Source organism: Procambarus clarkii, chromosome 63 (assembly GCF_040958095.1).
Source record: "Procambarus clarkii isolate CNS0578487 chromosome 63, FALCON_Pclarkii_2.0, whole genome shotgun sequence".
Taxonomy (NCBI): Eukaryota; Metazoa; Arthropoda; class Malacostraca; order Decapoda; family Cambaridae; genus Procambarus; species Procambarus clarkii.
The window spans coordinates 24,783,157-24,809,946 of NC_091212.1; the positions used below are offsets into that span (position 1 = coordinate 24,783,157).

Genomic DNA, 26,790 nt, shown 5'->3' on the forward strand with positions numbered 1-26,790 from the left:
AATTTCTTAGGGTTAGGATCAAAGTCCGACATAATTAATCCATTCAAATAAAAAAGTATGTATGCTAACTGGGCTGACATGATGATGAAAACAAGGCAATTCCAGTTGCAGGCAGGAGAATTCAAATTCATTAATAAAAAGCTACATCATGATTGGCATTCAATATACAGAACTGCACAAGTATTTATATAAATGAAGGCAGTCCAGCAAATCCTTGCCACCTTTGCCAAAGGTAGCAAGATTTTTGTCTTCACTTTTGACAAAGTACTGTACTGTATAGATAAACGAAGATGAGAATAAAGATGTGAGGGGATCTACCATCTGAATCATATAGTGGACAGTGTGACACTACTGGATTTTGCTTGTGTAGCTGACAAGTCAGCAAGTGTTTTTGATGCATACAAAAAGTTGATGCAACAGTAATCAGGAGAAAGAATCAAATACATAAATTCATGAAGAATAGAGACAATGTACTTTATTCTGTAATTATATGCATTAATGTTCCAACTGAATTATTAACATTTGATTCCATTTGCAATCACCATATTTTTAGCACAATACCTGAAATGACCTGAAAGTTAACAAAATCTTGTAAAGAAAATGTAAAACTAGTACAGGTATAAAGGAGTACAGTACTGTACTTTACAACAAGATGTCATAGAGATATGTTAATGAGGACTGCCCTTTCTGAGATACCATAGTCTGCACACATTACTTAGGGTAGGCATCTGGTAATTCATCATAATGAGAGATAGGATCCCTAAGGTGGTCTGCCCCGATTACTCCAGGCAAGTAACGATAAGGACTAACTCTCACATACAGTACTGTACTTGAAAAAGGCATAATTGAGAATACTGGAGACCTTCTGATAGGTCACGCATGATAACTATAATGTACTGAGAGTAAATATGTTTTTGAAGGCATGAGAGTACGTAGCAGTACTAAAATAGCAAAAGCTGGATAGCTTTAGTATAGTATTATAAAAAGTACTGTACAATATGCAAATATGATGTACTCTAGATATAAGCAAAGTAAATACAATAATACACTTACTTTGGATGGCGAATGTCTTTGAGAGAACGATTTAGAGCGATGTCATCAGAGAGGCGAGCATTAAAGCCATTCACCTTGTAGAGATCTTCTTTCTCCTTATCCAACCCCGGGGAAAGAGAAGCAGCAACTCCATTTTCACCTGTTTGTGAAAAGTTGCAGAGTTTTTAACACTAGCAACAGAGTTATATACTCTACAGAAAGGTAGGCAAATCAAAACAGACCACTGTCTGGTTAGCCTGTACAATCTACGTCTTAAAAGAGAAAAATAACTCCCCTAGAAAGAAATCAAACAAACAACCCTTCTTGCAACTAGCACTCCCACTCGTTAATATTAACCCCCGCCCCCAAAGGGGCAAGGGGGAGCCAGCTCACCGGAGCCGGCAGCCCACCACCCTAGTTCATTTCCCCTCCCTGCTTCCGGCTCCCGAACATCCGAGGGGTTTCAGAGTCATGGGGTTAGCTCAGGATGAGACTTGGGTCTCTTCAGGGGCTGCCCCTTCCGATTCGGGCGTGGAGGTGGCTGAGCCCATTTTCCCGCCGGGGCTTCTGGGTCGACCCAGCAGACTCCCTTCTTGGAAGCCTTTTCCCTGGATTTCACCTTTTCATCATGGGTGGTGGGGCGTGGATGAGGGCTCAGCCCCGGAACCCTTGTCAGGGGTTCCTGGTTCCTTTCTGAGCTTTTGGGCTCAGAAGGGTACCAGGAACTCTTTTTTCCCTTTTGACCCTGCTTGAGCCCCTTGTGTCCTTTGAGCAGGGGTTGTTGCTGCAGGGAAGGGCGGGGGGTTTGTCCCCTCTTTTCCTTTATGCATTCGTCTTACCGTATTTGCTGGCGTGATTTATGCACCCTCATGTCGGATGAATCCATCTTTTGCTTGAATGTTTTGTTATGAGAGAGAAGAAAAAAATTTGAACTATTTTTATGTTTCACCATCCTTTATTGCACTTTACTTTAATGTGGTTTTGGAACCCATGCTCTTGCCTCTTCTCAGCTCTGCAGTTTCGTTGTTTATATTTATGGTAAGAGTATTCCTGTATGTAGATACTGTAGTATTGAGTTGCGGCGACTGGTTGCCAGGGAGGCGCACTCGGTCATGATGCACCATGCCACAGCTGTGGTTTGTTGTCATCCAGCTTCTTGCAAATGGCTGCCAGGCGGTTGAAAGTTTATAGTTCCTTTCCAATTTTTGGGGTGTTTTTAGTTTCATTAATGAACCATTGTTCTTACCGATAACTTAGTCGTTCCCTTATGTATGACATTTCTCAGATGTGGGTTATGTCTGCTGTGAAATAGGTGGGGAGGTACATGAATTGGTGTGAGCTTCCCACATCACTGCCAATGTGTCTTCGGTAGTTTTGGTAAGTTTGTACTCGCCTCATTGAACTTGTCTAGTTGTGCTTACGGGAATTATGCTTCGGCTCTTTGGGTCCACCTCTCGTCCGTCGTTCTACTGGTGTACACATTCCTGAGCTTTTCAAGCTCTTTCTTCTCTAAGTTTGATCTTGTGTATGGTGTCAGCTTACACCACATCACTGCCTCCTTCATTCCATTTCCTTACAACTCTGCCACTGGCCAAATTCTTTCTAATATCTCTTGGTTCTCTTGGGTACTCAGCTTCCACCTGTGTCCCATTATGGGTGTACCAACCGTGTAGCTTCATCCACATTTTTTATTTTCAACCTTGTCCGTTTCCTTGAGGAATTGTGGGTGGTGGTCTTGTCTTCAGGTCTTGTGATCCCAGGGCAGTCTTGTCTTACGTACAAGACTGTGGTACTGTACTTCTATATAGTATTCCCTCAGACTTATGTTCACAGACTGTGGTCATTTGCTTGTTTTTTTTATTTCCTCAATGTTATTAATTTTATGCCTAGCGACCTTGCCCTGTATGCTCGTCCGGCTCCCTAGGCTATGGCGCTAGGTTCCCATCTGTGTTATGGCCATTTGGGGGGGGGGGGGAGAAGAATTGCTTATATATATAAAAAAAACTTTAATACACATTGTGCGTCGTATCCGCCGGCAAATGCGGTTCATAGGATTTTCCCCCAGGTTCCTTTCCGGGTGCCCTTGGGATCCATGGATTTGTCTTTTCGGTGGTTTTCTTCCTCTCGACTTCCCTTGTGGAGGTTTGGGTGGCCCTTGGTGCGCACCTTCTGCGAGACCCGGTTTACGCATCTTCCTCTGGTTTTGAGTTCGGTTTCTCTTCCACTGATCGGGTGCATTCCGATGTTCCTGTGTCTTTGTGGCTGGCAGCTCGCCTTGTCGACTGGTTGGTGCGGGTGCCTTGCCGGTCTGGTTCTTTCTCAGCTTGCCGTGTTCGGGTTCCTGGTAACTTGGCGGAAGTTCAAGTTGGTTCAGTCCCAGGTTCAGACTTGGCTGGACCGCGAGTGGGATTCTCGGACTGCGTCCATTTCTCTCCCTCCTGCGGCTTTGCTCCAATTGCAGTCCTACTTTCTGCTGTTTTAGAGGGAAACCCGGGTCACTCAACGGTTGCATGAGCAGCTGTGCGGAAGCCTGAACTTTGCTTTGGTTTTTCTCCAATGGGTAGGGTTTAGCTTCGTAGGCTGTTCTGGTACCTTCTGTGCAGCCTCTTTCGCTCCTCTCTTGCAATTGCAGGGTTCGCTCCTAGGTGTCCTTCCTCTTCCCTTGCTTGATTTGTTCACGGACGCTTCATCTCTTCATTGTGGTTTTGTGACCAGTGCTCACCAGTCAGGCCAGGGAATTTGGGTCGCTGTCCTTATGTTGGGCTCATGGCACGGTGAAAGAGTTGCAGTGGTGTGGCAGGCACTGCAATGGATTCAGCTTCCTCGGGGCTCGATGTTCTGGCTCCATTCGGACTGCTCCCCCCCCCTCCATGGTTCATTTTCTCACACGGGGGGTTGGGTCTTTCGGTCCTTGGCAATTTGGGGCTGGTCACTTCGGGTAGCTCTACTGCTGAGTTCTTGGTGTTTAGCTCTCTGCGCTATTCACGTTTTTTTTGGGGGGGGGGGGGAGGGGGATGTCCAACATGTCCTATCTTGAGATGATTTCGGGGCCTAGTGTCCCTGCGGCCCGATCCTTGACCAGGCCTCCTTTTTGTTACACACCCCTAGGAAGCAGCCCATAGCAGCTGTCTAACTCCCAGGTTAGACAGCCTGCTGCTAGGTAATAGCGGCATCAGGGTGAAAGAAACTCTGCCTATTTGTTTCCGCCTCCACCGGGGATCGAACCCGGAACCTCAGGACTACGAATCCGAAGTGCTGTCCACTCTGCTATCAGGCCCCAGGACATCAGCTGTCCTGGCAGATGGCCTATCTTGTTTCATTCTTTTTTTCCACGGAGTGGCTGGTCGATGCCGCCTTTATCCTTTGGCTTTGCCGGATGTACGGGTGCCCGTAGGAGGATCTCTCTGCGTTGGCGTGGTCTTGGCATCTCCCCACTGTCCATGGCATCATTCCCCGACTGCGAAAGTCTCACAGTAGATGCTTTTCGGCAGGACTGGTCGAGGTGAGGGTTCCTGTATCTCCAACCCCCTGGTCCAGCTGTTGCTTCAAGTTCTGGATCAGCTGGATTCCTATCGGATAAAAGGGATTCTCCTGTCTCCATGGTGGCCAGCCCAGCCTAGCCTTGGTTTCAGGCGCTGCTTGCTTGATGTCCGAACCTGTCTTTTTTACCTGAGGCTCCGCCTCTTTCAGCAGTTCAGGCTGGTGAGGCTCCTTGCTGGTTTGCCTTCCTGCTCCTCACTACGCGTCTGACATTTCTGACATGTTTGTATCTCCATTTGTATGTTGATTAGGTGGCTTTTTTGCTGGTGTCCCACCTGCGGTCTTCGTCTCAGTGACAGTAAGGTGTTTCTTGGTGGTCTTTCCATCTTTTCCTTTCTCTACATCGGTTTCGGACCTGGTTGTTTTGTCCTTTCTTTCTTGGCTTTTTTCTGGATCATTATCTCATACCTAATAATGTTGGTTCTTATTGTGCAGTGTTGGCAGAGCCGTTGCAGCTTGCTTTGGGGAGGATGCCACTTCTGCAAGCACTCTCGTGAGTTTTTTCCACCTCCGGCCTGCTCATGCTCCGCCTGAACCTTCTTGGTCTTAGAACTGGGTTCTTTTCTTTCTTTCTTCTCCTCAGTTTGTGGTGGCCCCTTCGGTTCGTGGAAGGCCATATCAAAATACTGAGATATATAAGCATACTTAACAAGGGGGTAAATATAAAAGTGTTGTGGATTCCTTCTCACATTGGCCTGCGAGGAACATGATAAAGTTGACGCCCTTGCTAAGGTTGCAGTAAATAAAGACAGTGTTGAACAAAATCTTGAGTTGTCAGATTGGTCCCTTAAGAGTGTCATCAGACGAGAACTCCTGGATGAATTTGAAGAAAGCTGAACAGTGCAAACTGGAACTAGCAGATCCATTGTTTATCACAATGAAATGTGTCAAGTAAACCATGTTTATGGGGCAAGTAACAAAATCAGCAAACTAACAGATGTTGTTACAGCTCAAATAGGATTTGGCTACAGGTACAGTATATCTGGCAGTTCGGCTTGAATAGCGATCTAGATGAAGTAAAGTGCAAAGTGTGTGGACAAAAACAGGGACAAACACTCGAACACTATATCGTGTACTGTAGTAAAATTGGGCCATTTAGAGATAACTCTAAACTCACATTGCATGAAATGGTAAACCATCTTATTACTAAGGATAAAATACTGGTACCTGAAATCCTTGCACTGTATCCATATTTTGCTTCCAATAGATAAACGACATATGAGATTAAGAAGCAAGTACAGGGGTACCTCGGATTACGAGCGTTCCTGTTTACAAGTTTTTCAGGTTACGAGCAGGATTTGCTTGGAAAATTTACATCGGAATACGAGCATTGCCTCGAAATACGAGGGTGTTGACACAGGCCGACCTAGCAGGCCGACCTAGCAGGCCGACCTAGCACGTGGTGGCACGGCGATCGCGCCTCAGTTTACCAGAGCCTCGCGCCCAGTGACTATCCCACCTCAATTTTTCACAAGGTTTTACAGTTTTTTGTTGGATTTTTGGCCATTTGAGCATAAAAGTTGTTATTATATATCTTGCCATGGGTCCCAAGAAAGCCAGTGGTAAGGTTCAACCTAAGAAAATAGTTGAGTAGAGGCAGTAGACAATGTCCCTTCCTCATTAAGAAAATGTGTGAAGTATGGGAAGAATTGCAAAGTTTTGTTGAAAAAACTCACCCAGATAAAGCTGTAGCAGGCCGTTGCATTGACCTTTTAAATGACAATGTAATGTCTTACTACAGACAAGTGTTGCAAAGAAGGGAAAAACAATCTTCAATGGATCGTTTCGTTGTGAGAAAATCAAGCAGTGAGCTCAACCAGGACCTAGTGGTATACAGGCAAAACGTGCCAGAGAGTGCACTCCAGAAAAATGTTTACTGGCTGATGTTATTATGGAAGGGGACTCCCTTCCAAACAGTAACACCTCTCCTCCTCCCTCCTCCTCACCATCTTCTATACGTCAACAGAAGTCATCAGCAAAGATAAGTAATAACTTGAACATACTTTTGTAGTGTAGATTTGGATGAATTAGGTATAAAATTTAGTTTGAAGTGAGGTTTTTGGGTAGTCAGGAACGGATTAATTCATTTCCCATTATTTCTTATGGGGAAATTAGCTTCGGTTTACAAGTTTTCGGATTACGAGCTGTCTCCAGGAACGGATTAAACTCTTAAATCAAGGTACTCCTGTACTGTATTGTGAAGTCTAATAATAAACAGCAGCTCTGCTATGAATCTGTAATATCTCCATTGTTCAAACAATTATGGATTAGCAATAAGACCTACCATTAATGTATAATGATTTACTGTAAATATATAGCTCTTGAAACAGAACATTCTCAGAAACCAGTTGACACTGTCATTATTAAGGTGTGAAGGATAGATGAATTTGCTAATGTAATAATCTCCGTTGAGGGCTGATAACGACCTTTTGTGCTCTTTATAATCCTTTTTGTGCTACCGCTCACAGGATGCGTATGAGTTGCACAATAAACTAGCCTCCTCTGGCGGCAACAATAAAAAAATGCTCCTCTCAGCTGCTAGGGGGTTCTGTTTGTTTGGTCTGGGTGGTCGTTTTGTTTGTTAGCAGCCTTCTACTTCTTTTCTGGTGCAGAATAAGATGGCAGGCTTCCAGAGGGGTCTGTTGGTTGTGGATGCTTAGTTGCTGAGGCTGTGGGTGCATCAAGTGTTTTGTCTGTTGGCAGCTTTATGCCGCTATCTGTGTGTCACTGGTTCTGTAACGGTGGACGCTCTCTGGGTGGAACTGGTTTCCTTGGTTCCCTGCTCCAGGGGCTCGTGTGTCTCAAATTGTCCACAGTGTCATTCAGACTAGCCATCCTGTGGATTACCCTGGTGCCCATGATGTTTGCAAGTATGCTGCTGTCGCGTCAGTTTTGGATCGATATTCGGGCGTGGGGGTTTTGGAGGTTGCACAGGGTCCTGGCAGCCAGGTAATTCGTGGCCATTCCAGTTCCTTCACGGCCTTGTGTGGCCTTGGGCTGCCTGTTACGACCGTCTATCTCTTCCTCGTCTTGAGACCTGCGGTGCTGCCGCCTCCCGGGCAGAACCCTGTTTTTCCTTATACTGTATTTGGGTAGTTAGCTTCAGGGAGCCGACGGGGCTCCCCAAAAACAACCATCGTTAAATGTAATGAAAGGACATTTTCTGGGTATGCTCCGGAGGCTCCCTGATTCCCTTCCTTCCTCTGGTTGACAGGTTTTCATCATTCAAGAACGAGGGTGGTGGGCTGCAGACTCCAGTGAGCCAGCTCACCCTCTCCTCCTTCAGGGGTGGGGCTTAGCGCTAACGAGTGGGAGTGCTAGTTGCACGAAGGGTTGCTTGTTTGATTTCTTTCTAGGAGCGTTATTTTGATCTTTTAGGACACAGATTGCACTGGTTAACCAAACAGTGGTCTTTTTTGATTCACCTACCTTACTGGGTTCTTTTCCAGTCGATGGCAATTATGAATATTTAATATTTAAAGTGTTCACAATTTATTGCTCCCTGCGCCTCTCTGAGGGGGCCAGGTTCTGGCTCGTGGTTCCTGGTAGGCATAAGGACTCCTGTGACTGACGACCCCAAACTAATATAGCACATATCAGTTCACATAGCTTCAGGGAGCCTCCGGGGGCCCCACATAGAAAATGGTGTTTCATTATAATCAACTTTTTGTTTTCCATATAGGGCAGGATCTAGCTATATGCATTAATGCAGCACTTTAAGGATTACATTTGCTCAGATGATAGCTGAAATAATTATATTTACACAAAATGTGTGTGAAAATAACTCCTACATCCAAACTCAAAATAAGTAAAAATTGAGTAAAAACCAAATAACTGAATCAGTTCAAACCTGGGCCAGTTTGTAGAACTTCGTCCTTCAGGTACTTATAGTCATTGTAGTCCCTCTTTCTTACCCCATCTATCACCAACACACTGCCATCCTGCCATTAAAGGTTAAATATTGGGGGTACATTAAAATATAAATTACTAACCTAATGTTGTTTTTACCTCATCCAAGCATGTTGGAACTCTATATTCATGCCAGCCCTACATGCATATTCATGTCAACACTATATGTATACTACAATACAGTACAGTACAGTATATTCATATAAGCAGTACCTGTATATTCATGACAGCACTATATGTATACTACAGTACAGTACAGTATATTCATGTCAGCAGTAACTACATATTCGTTTTGGCAGTACTGTAACTGCATATTTATGTTAGGGAACTCTATATTCATGTCAGACTCTGCAGCCTTTTCCTGTTAGATACCACCACCCCCACCACCACCACCCTCACCTCTCTTTTCACCATGTCATGTAGGCGTTTGGGAGGAGCCATTATGATGACAACAAGGGCTATCAGGACTGTCACAAGTATCCTCTCGCGGTACCGTCCCCATACTCGCCTCAGTTTCATAGTCGACGTCCGCAAACAGAAGTCATATACAATCTGCAAGAGATGAGTTGGAGTGAACAGCCATTCAAGTCTGCTTTGGTTACATATGTGTGAGTGTGTAATTACCTAAGTGTAATTACCTAAGTGTAGTTACAGGATGAGAGCTACGCTCGTGGTGTCCCGTCTTCCCAGCACTCTTTGTCATATAACGCTTTGAAACTACTGACGGTCTTGGCCTCCACCATCTTCTCATTTAACTTGTTCCAACCGTCTACCACTCTATTTGCGAAGGTGAATTTTCTTATTTCTTCGGCATCTGTGTTTAGCTAGTTTAAATCTATGACCTCTTGTTCTTGAAGTTCCAGGTCTCAGGAAATCTTCCCTGTCGATTTTATCAATTCCTGTTACTATTTTGTACGTAGTGATCATATCACCTCTTTTTCTTCTGTCTTCTAGTTTCGGCATATTTAATGCTTCTAACCTCTCCTCGTAGCTCTTGCCCTTCAGTTCTGGGAGCCACTTAGTAGCATGTCTTTGCACCTTTTCCAGTTTGTTGATGTGCTTCTTAAGATATGGGCACCACACAACAGCTGCATATTCTAGCTTTGGCCTAACAAAAGTCATGAACAATTTCTTTAGTATATCGCCATCCATGCATTTAAAAGCAATTCTGAAGTTAGAAAGCATAGCATAGGCTCCTTGCACAATATTCTTTATGTGGTCCTCAGGTGATAGTTTTCTATCTAGAACCACCCCTAGATCTCTTTCTTTATCAGAAGTCTTTAAAGATTTCTCACATAATATATAGGTTTTGTGGGGTCTATGTTCTCCTATTCCACATTCCATAACATGACATTTATTAACATTGAATTCCGTTTGCCAAGTGGTGCTCCATATACTTATTTTGTCCAGGTCTTCTTGAAGGGCATGACAATCATCTAAATTTCTTATCCTTCCTATTATCTTAGCATCATCAGCAAACATGTTTATATAATTCTGTACACCAACTGGTAGATTATTTATGTAGACAATAAACATCACTGGTGCAAGAACTGAACCCTGTGGTACTCCACTTGTGACATTTCTCCATTCCGATACATTGCCTCTGATTACTGCCCTCATTTTTCTATCAGTCAGAAAATTTTTCATCCATGTTAGAAGCTTACCTGTCACCCCTCCAATATTTTCCAGTTTCCAGAACAACCTCTTATGTGGAACTCTGTCGAAAGCCTTTTTTAGGTCCAGAAAGATGCAGTCAACCCAACCATCTCTTTCCTGTAATATCTCTGTGGCTCGATCATAGAAACTGTGTGTGTGTGTGTGTGTGTGTGTGTGTGTGTGTGTGTGTAATTACCTAAGTAATTACCTAAGTGTAGTTACAGGATGAGAGCTACGCTCGTGGTGTCCCGTCTTCCCAGCACTCTTTGTCATATAACGCTTTGAAACTACTGACGGTCTTGGCCTCCACCACCTTCTCACTTAACTTGTTCCAACCGTCTACCACTCTATTTGCGAAGGTGAATTTTCTTATATTTCTTCGGCATCTGTGTTTAGCTAGTTTAAATCTATGACCTCTTGTTCTTGAAGTTCCAGGTCTCAGGAAGTCTTCCCTGTCGATTTTATCAATTCCTGTTACTATTTTGTACGTAGTGATCATATCACCTCTTTTTCTTCTGTCTTCTAGTTTTGGCATATTTAATGCTTCTAACCTCTCCTCGTAGCTCTTGCCCTTCAGTTCTGGGAGCCACTTAGTAGCATGTCTTTGCACCTTTTCCAGTTTGTTGATGTGCTTCTTAAGATATGGGCACCACACAACAGCTGCATATTCTAGCTTTGGCCTAACAAAAGTCATGAACAATTTCTTTAGTATATCGCCATCCATGTATTTAAATGCAATTCTGAAGTTAGAAAGCATTGCATAGGCTCCTTGCACAATATTCTTTATGTGGTCCTCAGGTGATAGTTTTCTATCTAGAACCACTCCTAGATCTCTTTCTTTATCAGAATTCTTTAAAGATTTCTCACATAATATAGTGTGTGTGTGTGTGTGTGTGTGTGTGTGTGTGTGTGTGTGTGTGTGTGTGTATATACAGTATATATATATATATATTATATATATATATATATATATATATATATATATATATATATATATATATATATATATATATATATATATATATATATATAGGGGTACCACCACTGGTTTAATTAAAGGGACCCACATCCTCGAAGAAGAAAATAAATAGTGTTCAGAGAAGACCTTGTGGATTCTCACTGAATACTTTAATCTTTTCCTCTCCTACCACCCCTATTATTTTTATTTTTTTTTTTATTTGATTTTATTGCAATGTTACAGTTTACAGAAAACACACACTTATATAACAATATAACAATATACCAATCAGTGTTCGAAGACCTCGTCCAGTTCCTCGGGGGTCGGGTGCGTACCCAAGATACAACACGCATTTCCCCTCTGAACAGCGACACTGAGGCGCTGGAACATAAAACTGGCCGCTCTTGGGTCTCTAGTCTTCCCAATGAGTTCCTCGCCCAGCTCCTTCAGGAACTTAAGTGCACATTTACCCCAGGCGCCCAGAGTCTCAGAGCCTATTGGCACGAACCTGTAACAACGTTCTAGGTCCCTGTACTTGTTAGTTTTCTGGGTCTCCCTGAAGGTGGCCGCCCCGCCTCCCTCAGCTGCGCTGTAAGGTAGATAGGTATCAGCCAATGTGGATGCACACGTGTAGTCCCACACGACCTGTTTACCTTCTCTCCACGGCTGCAGGGTGACTCCATCTGGGCGTTTTTGGCTGTTGTCAGGCCTGCACAACTGAGGTTCCCTTTGTGCTGGGCACCCAGCTGAAGCCAAACTTCTCTTGATGATGTCATTGACTGCTTCATGTCTGGCAATCTTTCCCTGTGTCTTACGACAGATGAGACCATGGCTGCCGTATTGGTCTGCCCGTGCATGGCCGCAAATACACCGGTGCTCGGTGGAGATAGGGGCGGCAAGGCGCAGAGCAACACCAATACTTAGGGTCCGATGGTCCAGGCGGGTCCCCAAGGCGGAATTAGGGACTGCCAACAGGAAGTCCCCGGCATGGGGAGCTTGCACAGCTAGAAGACGCGCTTTGTCCTTCCTGGAAGCTGCCTCCAGCAATGATGTGGCGATGTTCTCCACTATGGGGCTATCCCATTTGGACTGTTTGCAGTCATTTGGAAAAGTAGGTCGAGGATGAGAGTTGACAAGAGTGTCCCACTGACCGGCTCCTTCCGCGAATTTGGGATCATGAATCCCAATGAAGTCTCTTAGGTGTTCCGGTAGTATTTCCTTAACTAATTCACCTGTTGCACTGGTCGAGGATAAGAATGCCGGCAATGCTAACTGGGTCGCCTTGCGAATACCTATCCCCCCGAGTCTAACTGGGAGCGTTGCTTGGTCCCATTGGTCATCTTGCAGGGAGAGGTTTAACACTTTCACGGTTATTGCCCTTAGGAGTGTGTCATATTCTGTTAATTTTGGGCTGTCGAAGGAGGGAGCACACCTTAGGAAATAGGTCAGTCTGGGCAAAGCCAGGCACCTTGTGAGAAGGTACAGAGCATCGTGGGCGTCCAAAGCCCCTATTCTTCCCTCCATCCTCCTCAGGTCGTTCAGCTTTTCTTCGAGGACTACCTCAATGGCGCTCGAGCCCAGAGGTGCCCCTAGCAGCACACTGTCGGTGGGAGCGATCACTTGGGCTCCTGGCAATATGGTTCGCACTGCATCTATGGTAGGTTGGCTAGATGAGATGATTTCACACTTTAATGGGTTTAGGGTGAGTCCTAACTCCTCTCCCTTAGATTTCACCAGCTGTAGATCTTCTAGCAGGGACTCCTGTGTCCCTGCCAGGGTGCCATCGTCCAGGAACCAGATGTTGAGTTCGCTGGTCAACCTGCTTGTGACCTCTTTAACAGCCATGCAAAAAAGAAAAGGGGCAAGTGGGTCTCCCTGCTGGACACCTTCTGCAGAAACAACTTCATGTTCCCCAAACAGCAGCGTCGATTCCCTACTGTACCCTGCTGAGACGAAGGGGAGTAGAGAAGGAAAGCTTGTTCGAACTGCTTCCAGTACCACATCCCTTTTTACCTGGTTGAAGGCATTTTTAAAGTCTAATTTAATTAATGCCTTATTTTCTGGGAGGTGCTTTATATAGGCTCGTGCTGCATGAGCTGCTGCTTCACAGCCATGGGGGACACCAAAACCTAGTTGATGGGGTCGAAGCATCGTCGCAGCGTCTATGCTAATTTTTCTGACAGCTGCCCTAGCAACAAGGCGCCGAAGTGTGTTACCCACGGCAATGGGTCTGACTCCACCATCTTTCTTCTTGAGGGCACAAAGGGATGCTCCAAAGAAAAAGGGTTTTATTGTATCTGGGATCAACCCAGAGAGGCAGTCGTTGACAAACTTCGTGACCTCTGACAATAGTGTCTCGGCAACTTCTCCGAGAACTGGATTTACCATCTCCTTGAGGTGCTGAGGTCTTACTCCAGTGTATCCCCCTGCCGAGCCTGGCGGAAATGACATGATGGCTTTGTATACCTCTGACGCTTGGAGGAATAGAGGTCCCATGTCTGGGACATTTGTGTCCTGAGCAGTGGGTTCCCATGGTACTCTAGGAGGGTGCTTCTCTCTCAGCGAGTATATATATATATATATATATATATATGTCGTACCTAGTAGCCAGGTAGGGCTACTAGGTACGACACACACATATATATATATATATATATATATATATATATATATATATATATATATATATATATATATATATATATATATATATATATATATATGTTGACAAATGGAATGCATTAGGAAGTGATGTGGTGGAGGCTGACTCCATACACAGTTTCAAGTGTAGATATGACAGAGCCCGATAGGCTCAGGAATCTGTACACCTGTTGATTGACGGTTGAGAGGCGGGACCAAAGAGCCAGAGCTCAACCCCCGCAAACACAACTAGGTGAGTACATACATACATACATACATACATACATACATACATACATATATATATATATATATATATATATATATATATATATATATATATATATATATATATTACACACACATATACATATATACACAGTACAGTATATTATAGTACACTTGAAAGGCTGTGCAGTAACGAAATATCTAACATATTTAACTATTTAAATAAGGGGAGCCAAGTGCTGTCTGGGGTCAGAGTTTTTTATTGTTCTAATAGCTGACTTGTGTTAGATTACTGGAAAATAAAATAAATGGGCTGCCTGAAAGTCTCTGACACTGCTCATAGATGATGCAGAGCTATGGCCTGGAAAAACTGTGGGGGAAGGGGGGATGGGTCTGAATGATTGCTGTTCGACATCAACCATATGAATGTAAGAAAATGAGTGTTGGGGGATCGAAGCAAGATCACAAGGTTATTGTATGATATTAGTGACCCCTCAGATATGGAAACTGAAAAGAACCTAGGAGTAGACAATGTCATGCCTATCTCCAGTGGCTCATTTCAATGGAAATAGAAGGCAAATGCAAAACTGGAAAATATCTGAGTAGCTTTCCGGAACTTAAAGAAGGCATTCAGGGCATTATACAGTACACTATCTATATAACTAACACAGAGCCTCGCATAAAAATACACAAGATCCAAAGTGGCCTAACTTTAGAAAGTTACGCCAAAAGACTGTAAGTACTTGCTCTATTTGATATGGGAAATGAGACATAATCACAACATACAACATCTTTAGGATTATGGACACTCAGATAATAGATACAGATCAATTTTAGGTAATTACAAACAACACCAGAATGAAAGATAAAAAAATGAAAATAAGACTTATATAAGCCATTGCGATGTAAGGAAATATTTATTTAACCTAAGTGGAGTGAGAAAATGGAATAAGTTAAGAAAAGATGGTCAAGGCTGAATGCATTCATAACCTTAAAAGTAGACTATAACTTAGATGAGTACCCCACACTACTCTTACAAACCCCAATATTTCTTCACGGAGAGCTTTCTCTTACCATAGCTCATCTTAAGCTTTACCCTACTACTTTTTCCTTGAACACCAGCCTGTCTAGAACCAGGCTCCACAATTACTGCTGGGTGAACATGGGCGAACAGTTGAGGATTTGTGCCCAGTCAATCCTCCCTGACCATGGCTCGAACTCAAACAAAATGGCTAGTGAGGCGTGGAGGAGAGTGTGCTACAAATATTTATTTTTAATCAAATTTCTTCTGAAATATTTCTCCTCGAAGAACAATGGCTACACCCCTGCTGTTATTTATCGTGTACGACAGGCACTGACCGGTCAATCAATGGCCTCGTACTTCCATTATGCATCACTGGACAAACCCGTCCCCATCAGTTCCCTCGCCAGCCACCGCCGAGTGGCTGGAATCTGGATAACCTATGCTGACACTAATACAAGTCAGTTAGCACAAAAGACAGATGGCACACATTTTTTTTTACCATTTCGCGCACAAAATTTGTACTTTCAGTATACAAATTATTAGTCACCATTAAAACAATGCTATAAACTGCTAACATTTTCTACTTAGCAGGCATATAGTTATTAAGTGAAGTTCAGTAATGTGACAGACATAATCCTGCTTTCGTAAGACCAACGGCCGCCAACTAAGAAAACTATAGAGCCCAGTAGGCTCAGGAATCTGTACAACAGTTGACTGACAGTTGAGGGGCGGGACCAAAGAGCCAAAGCTCAAAACATGCACAACTAGGTGAGTACATCCCAATGTCCACAAACATGATCGTACTCACAAAATACTAGACTGTGGCAGGTTTTGAGGTAAACTATTATATTATACGATAGTTATACTTAAATTTAACAATATGTTGTTGTTGTTGAAGATTAAGTCATCACAAGAGGTGGCACGGACATGAATAGCCCGTAGGTGGTAGATTTTTGGAGCGAATATGATCTTTGGTCGTGTAACATTTTAAAGCGTCTCTGGATCTCGTAACAATTTATTTTTATATGTATATACAAGAGTGTTTACATTCTTGTAAAGCCACTAGCATGCATAGCTTTCCGGGCAGCTTTTTAATCCTAATTGTCCCCGGAATACAACCCGCCATATCGTTTAACAACTAGGTACCCATTTACTGCTGGTGAACAGAGGCTAGAGTTTAGGATTGGCGCCCAGTCAATCCTCCCCGGCCAGAATACGAACCTGGGCCAAAGGGCTTGGGAAGCGCCGGACGAGTGTATTACCACCTTTATGTATTAAAGATAAACGCCGAATATGTAATATTAATGAACAAAAGTGACATCAGAAGCAACGCTATTGTATTCGGAGGATGGGTCGGTGTATGGAGTCATCCTCCACCACATTACTTCCTAGTGCATTCCATTTATTAACTACTCTGACACTGAAATGGTTCTTTCTAATGTCTCTGTGGCTCATTTGGGTACTCAGCTTCCACCTGTGTCCTCTTGTGCGTGTAACACCCGCGTTAAATAATCCATCCTTATATATCTACCCTGTCAATTCCCCTGAGAATTTTGTATGTGGTGATCATGTTTTCCCGAGCTCTTCTGTTTTCCAGCGACGTGAGGTTCAGTTCAGACAGCCTTTCCTCGTAACTCATGCCTCTTAATTCTGGGACTAGCATAGTGGCATACCTCTGAACTTTTTCCAACTTCGTCTTGTGCTTGTACGGGTTTGTAATTACCTAATTGTAGTTACAGGATGAGAGCTACGCTCGCGGTGTCCCGTCTCCCCAGCACTTTTTGTCATATAACACTTTGAAATTACTGACGATTTTGGCCTCCACCACCTTCTCACCTAACTTGTTCCAACCGTCTCCCACTCTGTTTACAAAAGTGAATTTTCTGATGTTTCTCCGGTAGCTTTGTATCGTTAGTTTAAATCTATGACCTCTTGTTCTTGAAGTTCCAGATCTCAGGTTTTCTTCCCAATTTTATCGATTCCTGTTACTATTTTGTACGTAGTGATCATATCGCCTCTTTTTCTTCTCTCTTCTAGTTTTTGCATATTTAATGCCTCTAACCTCTCCTCGTAGCTCTTGCCCTTCAGTTCTGGGAGCCACTTGGTGCATTTCTTTGCACCTTTTCCAGTTTGTTGATGTGCTTCTTAAGATATGGGCACCATACAACCGCTGCATATTCCAGCTTTGGCCTAACAAAAGTCGTGAACAATTTCTTTAGTATTTCTCCATCCATATATGTAAAAGCAATTCTGAAGTTAGAAAGTGTAGCATAGGCTCCTCGCACAATGTTCTTAATGTGGTCCTCAGGTGAGTTTTCTATCTAGAACCACCCCTAGATCTCTTTCTTTATCAGAATTCTTTAAAGATTTCTCACATAATTTATAGGTTGTGTGGGGTCTGTGTTCTCCTATTCCACATTCCATAACATGGCATTTATTCACATTAAATTCCATTTGCCAAGTGGTGCTCCATATACTTAGTTTGTACAGGTCTTCTTGAAGGGCATGACAATCATCTAAATTTCTTATCTTCCCTATTATCTTAGCATCATCAGCAAACATGTTCATATAATTTTGTATTCCATCTGGTAGATCGTTTATGTAGATAACGAACATTACCGGTGCAAGAACTGAACCCTATGGTACTCCACTTGTGACATTCCTCCAAACCGATACCTTGCCTCTGATTACTGCCCTCATTTTTCTATCAGTTAGGAAATTTTTCATCCATGTTAGAAGCTTACCTGTCACCCCTCCAGTATGTTTCAGTTTTCAGAACAACCTCTTATGTGGAATTCTCTCAAAAGCCTTTTTTTAGGTCCAGATAGATGTACTCACCTATTTGTACTCACCTATTTGTGTTTGCAGGATCGAGCATTGACTCTTGGATCCCGCCTTTCGTATACAAGGTTCTGAAGGAGTCCTTACACAGATTTCTGAAAGCAGTTCCGATGTTAGCTAGCCTCGCATACGCCGCCGATGTTATTCTTTTGATGGGGGGTTCATAAGACAGGTTTGGCGTGATATCAACTCCTAGATCTTTCTCTCTGTCCGTTTCGTGTAGGACTTCATCTCCCATTCGATATCCAGTGTCTGGCCTCCTATTTCCTCCGCCAAGTTTCATTACCTTATATTTACTTAGGTTGAACTTTAGTAGCCATTTGTTGACCTAGACAAACTGAAGGAATGGTCCATCTTGTAGCCTCATACTATCTTCCTCTGTCTTGATCCTCCTCATAAGTTTTGCATCATCAGCAAACATTGAGAGGAACGAGTCTATTCCTTCTGGGAGATCATTTACGTATATCAGAAACAGTATTGGTCCAAGGACTGATCCCTGTGGGACTCCAATGGTGACGCCTCGCCACTCCGATACCTCACCCCTCACAGTGACTCGTTGTATCCAGTTGCTTAGGTACTCCCTTATCCAATGGAGTACCTTCCCTTTCACTCCTGCCTGCATCTCCAGCTTACGTACTAGTCTCTTATGTGGCACTGTGTCAAAGGTTTTCTGGCAGTCCAGAAATATGCAGTCTGCCCATCCCGCTCGCTCTTGCTAAATTTTTGTTGCCTGGTATAGAACTCAATTAAACTTGTTAGGCACGATTTGCTATTTCTGAACCCATGCTGATGTTGTTACAAAAGTTCTTTTGCTCCAAATGTTCGACTAGCTTTTTTCGCACAATCTTCTCCATCATCTTGCATGGAATGCAAGTTAGGGACACTGTCCTGCAGTTCAGTGCCTCCTGCCTATCACTCTTCTTGTATATTGGAATTACATTAGCCGTCTTCCAAATTTTTGGCAGTTCACCTGATACCAGTGATTTGTTGTACACCATGGAGAGTGGCAGGCACAGAGCTTCTGCTCTTTGCTTAAGAATCCATGGTGAGATTCCATCCAGGCCTATGGTTTTTATGAGATCCAAATCTAGCAGATGATTTTTCACCTCCCACTGGTAATCACAAACTCCTCTAGTGGTGCCTGGTTTGATATTCCCTCATTTATCTCTGTAACTTCTCCTTGCTCTGACGTGAAGACCTCCTGGAATTTCTTATTGAGTTCCTCACACACTTCCTTGTCATTTTGTAGTGAATCTTTCTGCCCCTATCTTCAGTTTCAATACCTGTTCCTTCACTGTTGTTTTTCCTCTTGATGTGGCTATGCAGCAGTTTGGGTTGAGTCTTTGCCTTGCTATGACATTTTCATATTGCCTCTTTACCTCTCTTCTCACCCTTTTGATTGTAGCCGCCGGAGGCGGTTAGTTTATTGTGCACCCCATACTCATCCTGTGAGCGGTAGCGCAAAAAGCATTACAGAGGGTACAAAAGGTCTTTGTCAGACCTCATCTTAGATTATTACATAAACAATTTCATATATCCTTCACACCTTATAGTTACATGTCAGCTAGTTACAGAGAATGTTCTATTTCAAGAGCTATATATTTACAGTAAGTCGTTATACATTAATGGTAGGTCTTATTGCTAATATATAATAGTTTGAGCAAAGGAGATATCACAGAGTCATAGGGGAGCTGCTGTTTATTATTATTCTTCACAATACACTACTTGTTTCTTAATCTCATATCTCGTTTATCTACTGGAAGCGAAATATGGATACAGTGCAAGGATATCAGGTATTTTATCCTTGGTAATAAGATAGGTTGGCATATCAAATAGCGTGAGCTTAGATTTATCTCTAAATGGCTCAATTTTACTACAATCCAAGATATAGTGTTCGAGTGTGTGTCCCTGTCTTTGTCCACATACTTTACACTTTACCTCATCTAGATCCCTATACAAGTCGAACTGCCAGAAATACCTGTAGCCAAGTCTTACTCAAGCTCTAACAACATCTGTTAGTCTACTGACTTTGTGACTTGCCCCATACCTATGTTTAACTTCACACATTTCATTATGATGAACAATGGACCTGCTAGTTCCAGTTTGCACAGTTCTACTTTCTTCAAATCCATCCACGAGTTCTCGTCTAATGACACTTTTAAGGGACCTATTTGATAACTCAAGATCACTGTCAATACTGCCTTTATTTACTGCAGCCTTAGCAAGGGCGTCAACTTTGTCATGTTTCTGCGTGCCAATGTGAGAAGGAATCCACACAATATTTTTATATTTACCCTCTTGCTAAGTATGCTTATATGTCTACGTCTAGCTTCCAAGACAAGCACGTTATTACATGATTGCAAACTGTTTATTGCTCGTAGTGAGGAAAGGGAGTCGGAAATAATTAAACTGTCTACTTCAGTGTTGTCAATAATTTTGAGTGCTACCAGTATTGCTACCAACTCGGCTTGCATTGTGGATGCTCAGTTACTAATTAGTTACTAGTTAATGGCAGCACAATTCCTTTGAATTGTGCTGCCATCGGGCTGATGAGCAATAACAGCATTTCCTGCCCTCCCTGTAGCTGTGTTAAGTGATCCGTCAGTGTATATGGTCTGTGTTATGTTGTTTTCAGCTTGTATATTGTGTATGTGTTCTATGGTGCTTAATTTAGCAGCAAGCTGAGCATGAGGGTTGTTTGTGATTAGTTTCTTGGTGGGGTATGCAGGGGTCAGAATGTCAAAAGGTACTATGTGCCAGGGTGGAAGGAAGTGCTGTACTCTTTCATCTGTATATACATCGTGCAGTCCCATCATTTTAATATGATTGGCAGTTCTTTGAATCCATTTAGACTCGCTAGTTCCGTTACGTATGTGTTCTAACAGTTTAACTGGCACAATGTTGTTTTTGTTATCACGCAGAAGCTTTAGTCCCATCATAAGATTAATTTCAAATATTCTGTCTCGAATGCTAAGTATATTTAATTCTTTCCGCACGTTGAGAACTTTAATAGTTATAGGACAGCCAAGTATAATTCTGAGTGCTTCATTTTGCACTTTTTCCAGTCTATCAATACTTTTGCCATTTTGCAGGACCATAGCTGATGCATGGTCTATCAGAGACCTTATATATGCTAAATACATCATTCTTGCTATTCCAATATTAACACCGTACTTAGGGCTGTACCTCACTACATTTCTGAGAGCCCTGAGCCTGTCTCTACACTGTTGATGTAACTTATTGACTGCAGTTGAGGTACAAGGGACAGAGACACCAAGGTATTTGAAAGAAGAGACATAGTCTATTGGTATGTTCTCTATCTTTAGTTTTCGTGGTCCACTTTTGCGGTTGCCAATTTGTCTGTTAAATACCTTAGTTTTAGCAGCGTTGATTACAAGACCAAGGCTCTCACAAGCTGTATGTATACAATTTAAGATTGTTTGCATTTCGCGGTGGGTTTTAGTATGTACAAGGATGTCATCTGCATAGCTGATAGTGATGTTTGCCGGACTAGTTGGGATTGATTTTTGTAAGGCATTAATTAGAACATTAAACAAGTTAGGACTGAGTACTCCTCCTTGTGGGGTGCCTAGTTGCATTACTTTAGTTTCACTCTTGTAGCCTTGGAACAGTACAGAGGACTTCCGGTTGGTAAGATAGTCCCGTATCCATTGTAATAATTGTCCCCCTATATCCATTCTTGCTAATTCATACATAATCACTTCCCTATTAGCAATATCAAAGGCGTTTTTTAAATCAAGAAATATTGTGAGCTTGTGCCTTTTGTCTCCATGAACAGTGAGAAAGGTTGTGATACAGTTGTTTACACTTTTACCATGTGTGAAACCATTGACATTAGGTGACATGTGCTCTTTAACTCTAGACAATAATCTATTAAGCACCATTCTCTCTTAAGGTTTTGCACATGCAACTGGTCAGTGAGATGGAACGAAAAGCATCAGGTTGGCCAGGCTTTGGTACAGGTACAGTAAGACTGTTGGTCCATGATACTGGCAACTGCCCAGTGACATAACTGGCGTTAAACAATTCTAATAATGGATGACCGGGTACATGATGTAGGAGTCTTAGAATATCATAAGTGATACCGTCCACACCAGGAGCAGTGCTACTGCCCCTGGAGAGGGCGGCATCCAGTTCATAATCTGTATCTGGAACATTTCATTCATCATGTTGCTTGCTCAACATGAAGTTAATGAGAGCATTTCTGTCTGTGGACTTCGCCTGCAATTTCTCCCTAGTGCTAGTTGGTTACATTCCAAAGCTGAAGACCTGAGCCCATTTTGTAATTAACTGATTGGCTTTGTGTAGCGGGTTTGGGTGTGAAACTTGTCTATTATTTTTACCAATAATTTTGTTTATGCCTTTCCAGGCTTTGTCCAGGGCTTACCCTTACACTCATTTCACCCCCGCGACCACACCCGTCCCATTCTACGGAACCCCCCACACACTTTTGACTATGACCGAGCTCAATACCCGAGGTTCTTCTCGGGTTTGGGGCGGTCGTTGACGTATTCATTTTTGGCGCTCTGGTATCTTTCTCTACTCTCTAGAGTTCTGTTGTTTCTATAGTTTCTCCACGCCATTTTACTTAGTTGCTTTGCTAGCTCACATCTCTGATTAAACCATAGGTTTCTCCATGTGTGTGTGTGTGTGTGTGCGTGTGCATTCGTATTACCTAAGTGTAGTTACAGGATGAGCGCTACGCTCATGGTGTTCACACACACACACACACACGCGCGCGCGCGCGTGTGTGTGTGTGTGTGTGTGTGTGTGTGTGTGTGTGTGTGTGTGTGTGTGTGTGTGTGTGTGTGTGTACTCATTTATTTGTACTCACTTATTTGTGCTTGCAGGATCGAGCATTGACTCTTGGATCCCGCCTTTCGAGCCATCGGTTGTTTACAGCAATGACTCCAGTCCCATTTCCCTATCGTATCTAGCTTTAAAATTATGAATAGTTTGCTTCCACAACCTGCTCCTTAAATGCATTCCTCCTGAGTGTATTTACCGAAATGCCTAATTGTACTTACCTAATTGTGCTTGCGGAGGTTGAGCTCTGGCTCTCTGGTTCCGCCTTTCTACTATCAATCAACTGGTGTACAGGTTCCTGAGCCTACTGGGCTCTATCATATTTACACTTGAAGCTGTGTATGGAGACAGCCTACACCACATCACTTCCTAGTGCATTCCATTTACTAACAACTCTGACACTGAAAAAATTCTTTCTAATGTCTCTGTGGCTCATTTGGGTACTAAGTTTCCACCTGTGTCCCCTTGTTTGTGTTCCACCCGTGCTGAAGAGTTTGTCTTTGTCCACCCTGTCAATTCCCCTGAGAATTTTGTAGGTGGTTATCATGTCTCCTCTTACTCTTCTGTTTTCCAGGGACGTGAGGTTCAGCGCCTTCAGCCTTTCCTCGTAGCTCATACCTCTTAGTTCCGGGACAAGTCTAGTGGCATACCGCTGAATCTTCTCTAACTTTGTCTTGTGTTTAATTAGATGTGGACTCCAGGCAGGAGCTGCATATTCCAGGATTGGTCTGACATAAGTGGTATACAGGGTCCTGAACGATTCCTTACACAAGTTTCTAAAGGCAGTTCTTATGTTGGCGAAACTAGCATATGCCGCTGATGATATCCTTTTGATGTGGGCCTCTGGAGACAGGTTTGGTGTGATATCAACCCCCAGATCTTTCTCTCTATTTGACTCTTGCAGGATTTCACCTCCCAGATGATAACTTGTGTTCAGCCTTCTTCTCCCTTCACCTAATTTCATTATTTTACACTTTCCGGAGTTGAAATTTTAGCAGCCATTTTCTAGACCATTCCTCCAGTTTGTCCAGGTCATCCTGTAGTCTCTGTCTATCTTCATCTGTCTTGAGTATTCTCAGAATTTTTGCATCATCAGCAAACATTGAGAGGAACGAGTCTATACCCTCTGGAAGATCATTTACATATATTAGAAACAGTCTCCGTGGTGTAGTGGTAAGACACTCGCCTGGCGTTCCGCGAGCGCTATGTCATGGGTTCGTATCCTGGCCGGGGAGGATTTACTGGGCGCAAATCCTTAACTGTAGCCTCTGTTTAACGCAACAGTAAAATGTGTACTTGGATGAAAAAACGATTCTTCGCGGCAGGGGATCGTATTCCAGGGATCATAGGATTAAGGACTTGCCCGAAACGCTACGCGTACTAGTGGCTGTACAAGAATGTAACAACTCTTGTATATATCTCAAAAAAAAAAAAAAGGATGGGTCCAAGTACAGAGCCCTGTGGAACTCTGCTGGTGACATCTCGCCACTCTGATATCTCCCCCCTCACAGTTGCTCGCTATTTCCTGTTGCTTACTCCCTTATCCACTGGAGCACCTTACCTTTTACTCCTGCCTGTTGCTGCCTGCCTGCCTGCCTGCCTGCCTGCCTGCCTGCCTGTGTGTGTGTGTGTGTGTGTGTGTGTGTGTGTGTGTGTGTGTGTGTGTGTGTGTGTATTCACCTAATTGTGTTTGCGGGGGTTGAGCTCTGGCTCTTTGGTCCCGCCTCTCAACCGTCAATCAACAGGTGTACAGATTCCTGAGCCTATTGGGCTCTATCATATCTACACTTGAAACTGTGTATGGAGTCAGCCTCCACCACATCACTTACTAATGCATTCCATTTGTCAACCACTCTGACACTAAAAAAGTTCTTTCTAATATCTCTGTGGCTCATTTGGGCACTCAGTTTCCACCTGTGCCCCCTTGTGCGTGTGCCCCTTGTGTTAAATAGCCTGTCTTTATCTACCCTATCAATTCCCTTCAGAATCTTGAATGTGGCGATCATGTCCCCCCTAACTCTTCTGTCTTCCAGCGAAGTGAGGTTTAATTCCCGTAGTCTTTCCTCGTAGCTCATACCTCTCAGCTCGGGTACTAGTCTGGTGGCAAATCTTTGAACCTTTTCCAGTTTAGTCTTATCCTTGACTAGATATGGACTCCATGCTGGGGCTGCATACTCCAGGATTGGCCTGACATATGTGGTATACAAAGTTCTGAATGATTCTTTACACAAGTTTCTGAATGCCGTTCGTATGTTGGCCAGCCTGGCATATGCCGCTGATGTTATCCTCTTGATATGGGCTGCAGGAGACAGGTCTGGCGTGATATCAATCCCTAAGTCTTTTTCTTTCTCTGACTCCTGAAGAATTTCCTCTCCCAGATGATACCTTGTATCTGGCCTCCTGCTCCCTACACCTATCTTCATTACATTACATTTGGTTGGGTTAAACTCTAACAACCATTTGTTCGACAATTCTTTCAGCTAGTCTAGGTCTTCTTGAAGCTTCAAACAGTCAAACAGTCCTCTTCTGTCTTAATCCTTCTCATAATTTTGGCATCGTCCGCAAACATTGAGAGAAATGAATCTATACCATTTACATATATCAGAAACAAGATATGACCGAGTACAGAGCCCTGTGGGACTCCACTGGTGACTTCACGCCAATCGGAGGTCTAACCCCTCACCGTAACTCTTTGCTTCCTATTGCTTAGGTACTCCCTTATCCACTGGAGCACCTTACCAGCTACACCTGCCTGTCTCTCCAGCTTATGTACCAGCCTCTTATGCAGTACTGTGTCAAAGGCTTTCCGACAATCCAAAAAAATGCAGCCCTCTCTCTTTTTTTTTTTTTATTATTTTCTACCACAGACGTGGCCACACATTTACAATGCTAACCAGCATATATACATTTTCTTCTGTCCTCCATTGACAGGGTTAGAGATGTGTTAAACATACAGTTCAAGGGTTTTATTGAACACTCAACCACAGAAGGTGATTCGGTGCTTTTAAAATGCTAAGCTAACCTACATACGTAAATACATAGATACACAGATTTACGTATGTCCTACATAAAGTGTTAGATGTGTCTTTTACATAGTGTCATTAATGTACATTCACAAAGGTGAAATGCAATTCTGATCAGCTTCCATATATACTTTATACCCATACATATACATACGCACACACACATATACATACATATATAGACACACACATGCATTCACATACATTTGTCTCATTTACTCTGACAGGGTGAGGTAGCTGATAAAGAAACTAGTGTGCAATTAAGCACTTAAACACTGAAGGTGATGAAGGTGCTTTTACAAGCTCAGGTTATATAGTTACATCATATATTAAAAAAAAAAAAAAAAAAAAAAAAAACCCTCTTTCTTGCTTAATTTTTGTCACCTGGTCGTAGAATTCTATTAAGCCAGTCAGGCAAGATTTACCCTCCCTGAACCCATGTTGTCGATTTGTCACGAAGTCCCTTCTCTCCAGATATGATACCAGGGTTTTTCTCACGATCTTCTCCATCACCTTGCATGGTATAGAAGTCAAGGACACTGGCCTGTAGTTCAGTGCCTCTTGTCTGTCACCCATTTTGTATATTGGGACCACATTCGCCGTCTTTCATATTTCTGGTAGGTCTCCCGTCTCCAGTGACCTACTATACACTATGGAGAGTGGCAAGCAAAGTGCCTCTGCACACTCTTTCAGAACCCATGTCGAGATCCCGTCTGGACCAACAGCCTTTCTAACATCCATGTGTGTTCATCATTATTCATGTGTGTTCTAACATGTGTGTGTGTGTGTGTGTGTGTGTGTGTGTGTGTGTGTGTGTGTGTGTGTGTGTGTGTGTGTGTGTGTGTGTGTGTGTGTTAGAGAGAAATGTATGTAGGTATGTAGTAGATATGATAGAGAAAAATAGGTCGGGAGTCAGTACATTAGACAGCTGACGGTTAGAAAGGCGAGGTTCAAGAGCTAACAGCTCGATCCTGTAGACGCAAATAGTAAATATAAATAGTAAATACACACACAAGCTACAGAGTTGGTCCAAGAAATGGCAACTGGAGTTCAACACCAGCAAGTGTAAGACGATGGAAAGGGAAACAGGCGTCAAAAGACCAGAAGGCCAG

At 43.1% G+C, this 26,790-nt stretch overlaps 1 protein-coding gene across 4 annotated transcripts in view; it reads right to left on the reverse strand.

Annotated features, from left to right (window-relative positions):
* The window catches only part of LOC123769464 (N-acetylgalactosaminyltransferase 6), a 182,835-nt gene that overhangs the window by 103,051 nt on the left and 52,994 nt on the right, over window positions 1–26,790 (reverse strand). For 3 of the 4 annotated variants that reach the window (XM_069308803.1, XM_069308804.1, XM_069308805.1), the window contains exons 2-4: window positions 8,881–9,033; window positions 8,423–8,513; window positions 1,054–1,192 (exon numbers count right to left, since the gene is read on the reverse strand). In XM_069308803.1, coding sequence (XP_069164904.1) covers window positions 1,054–1,192; window positions 8,423–8,513; window positions 8,881–9,033 — 383 coding nt within the window. Of the gene's footprint in view, window positions 1–1,053; window positions 1,193–8,422; window positions 8,514–8,880; window positions 9,034–15,322; window positions 15,344–26,790 lie in introns of those variants that run through there. The other variant, XM_069308806.1, reaches the window with a different exon arrangement.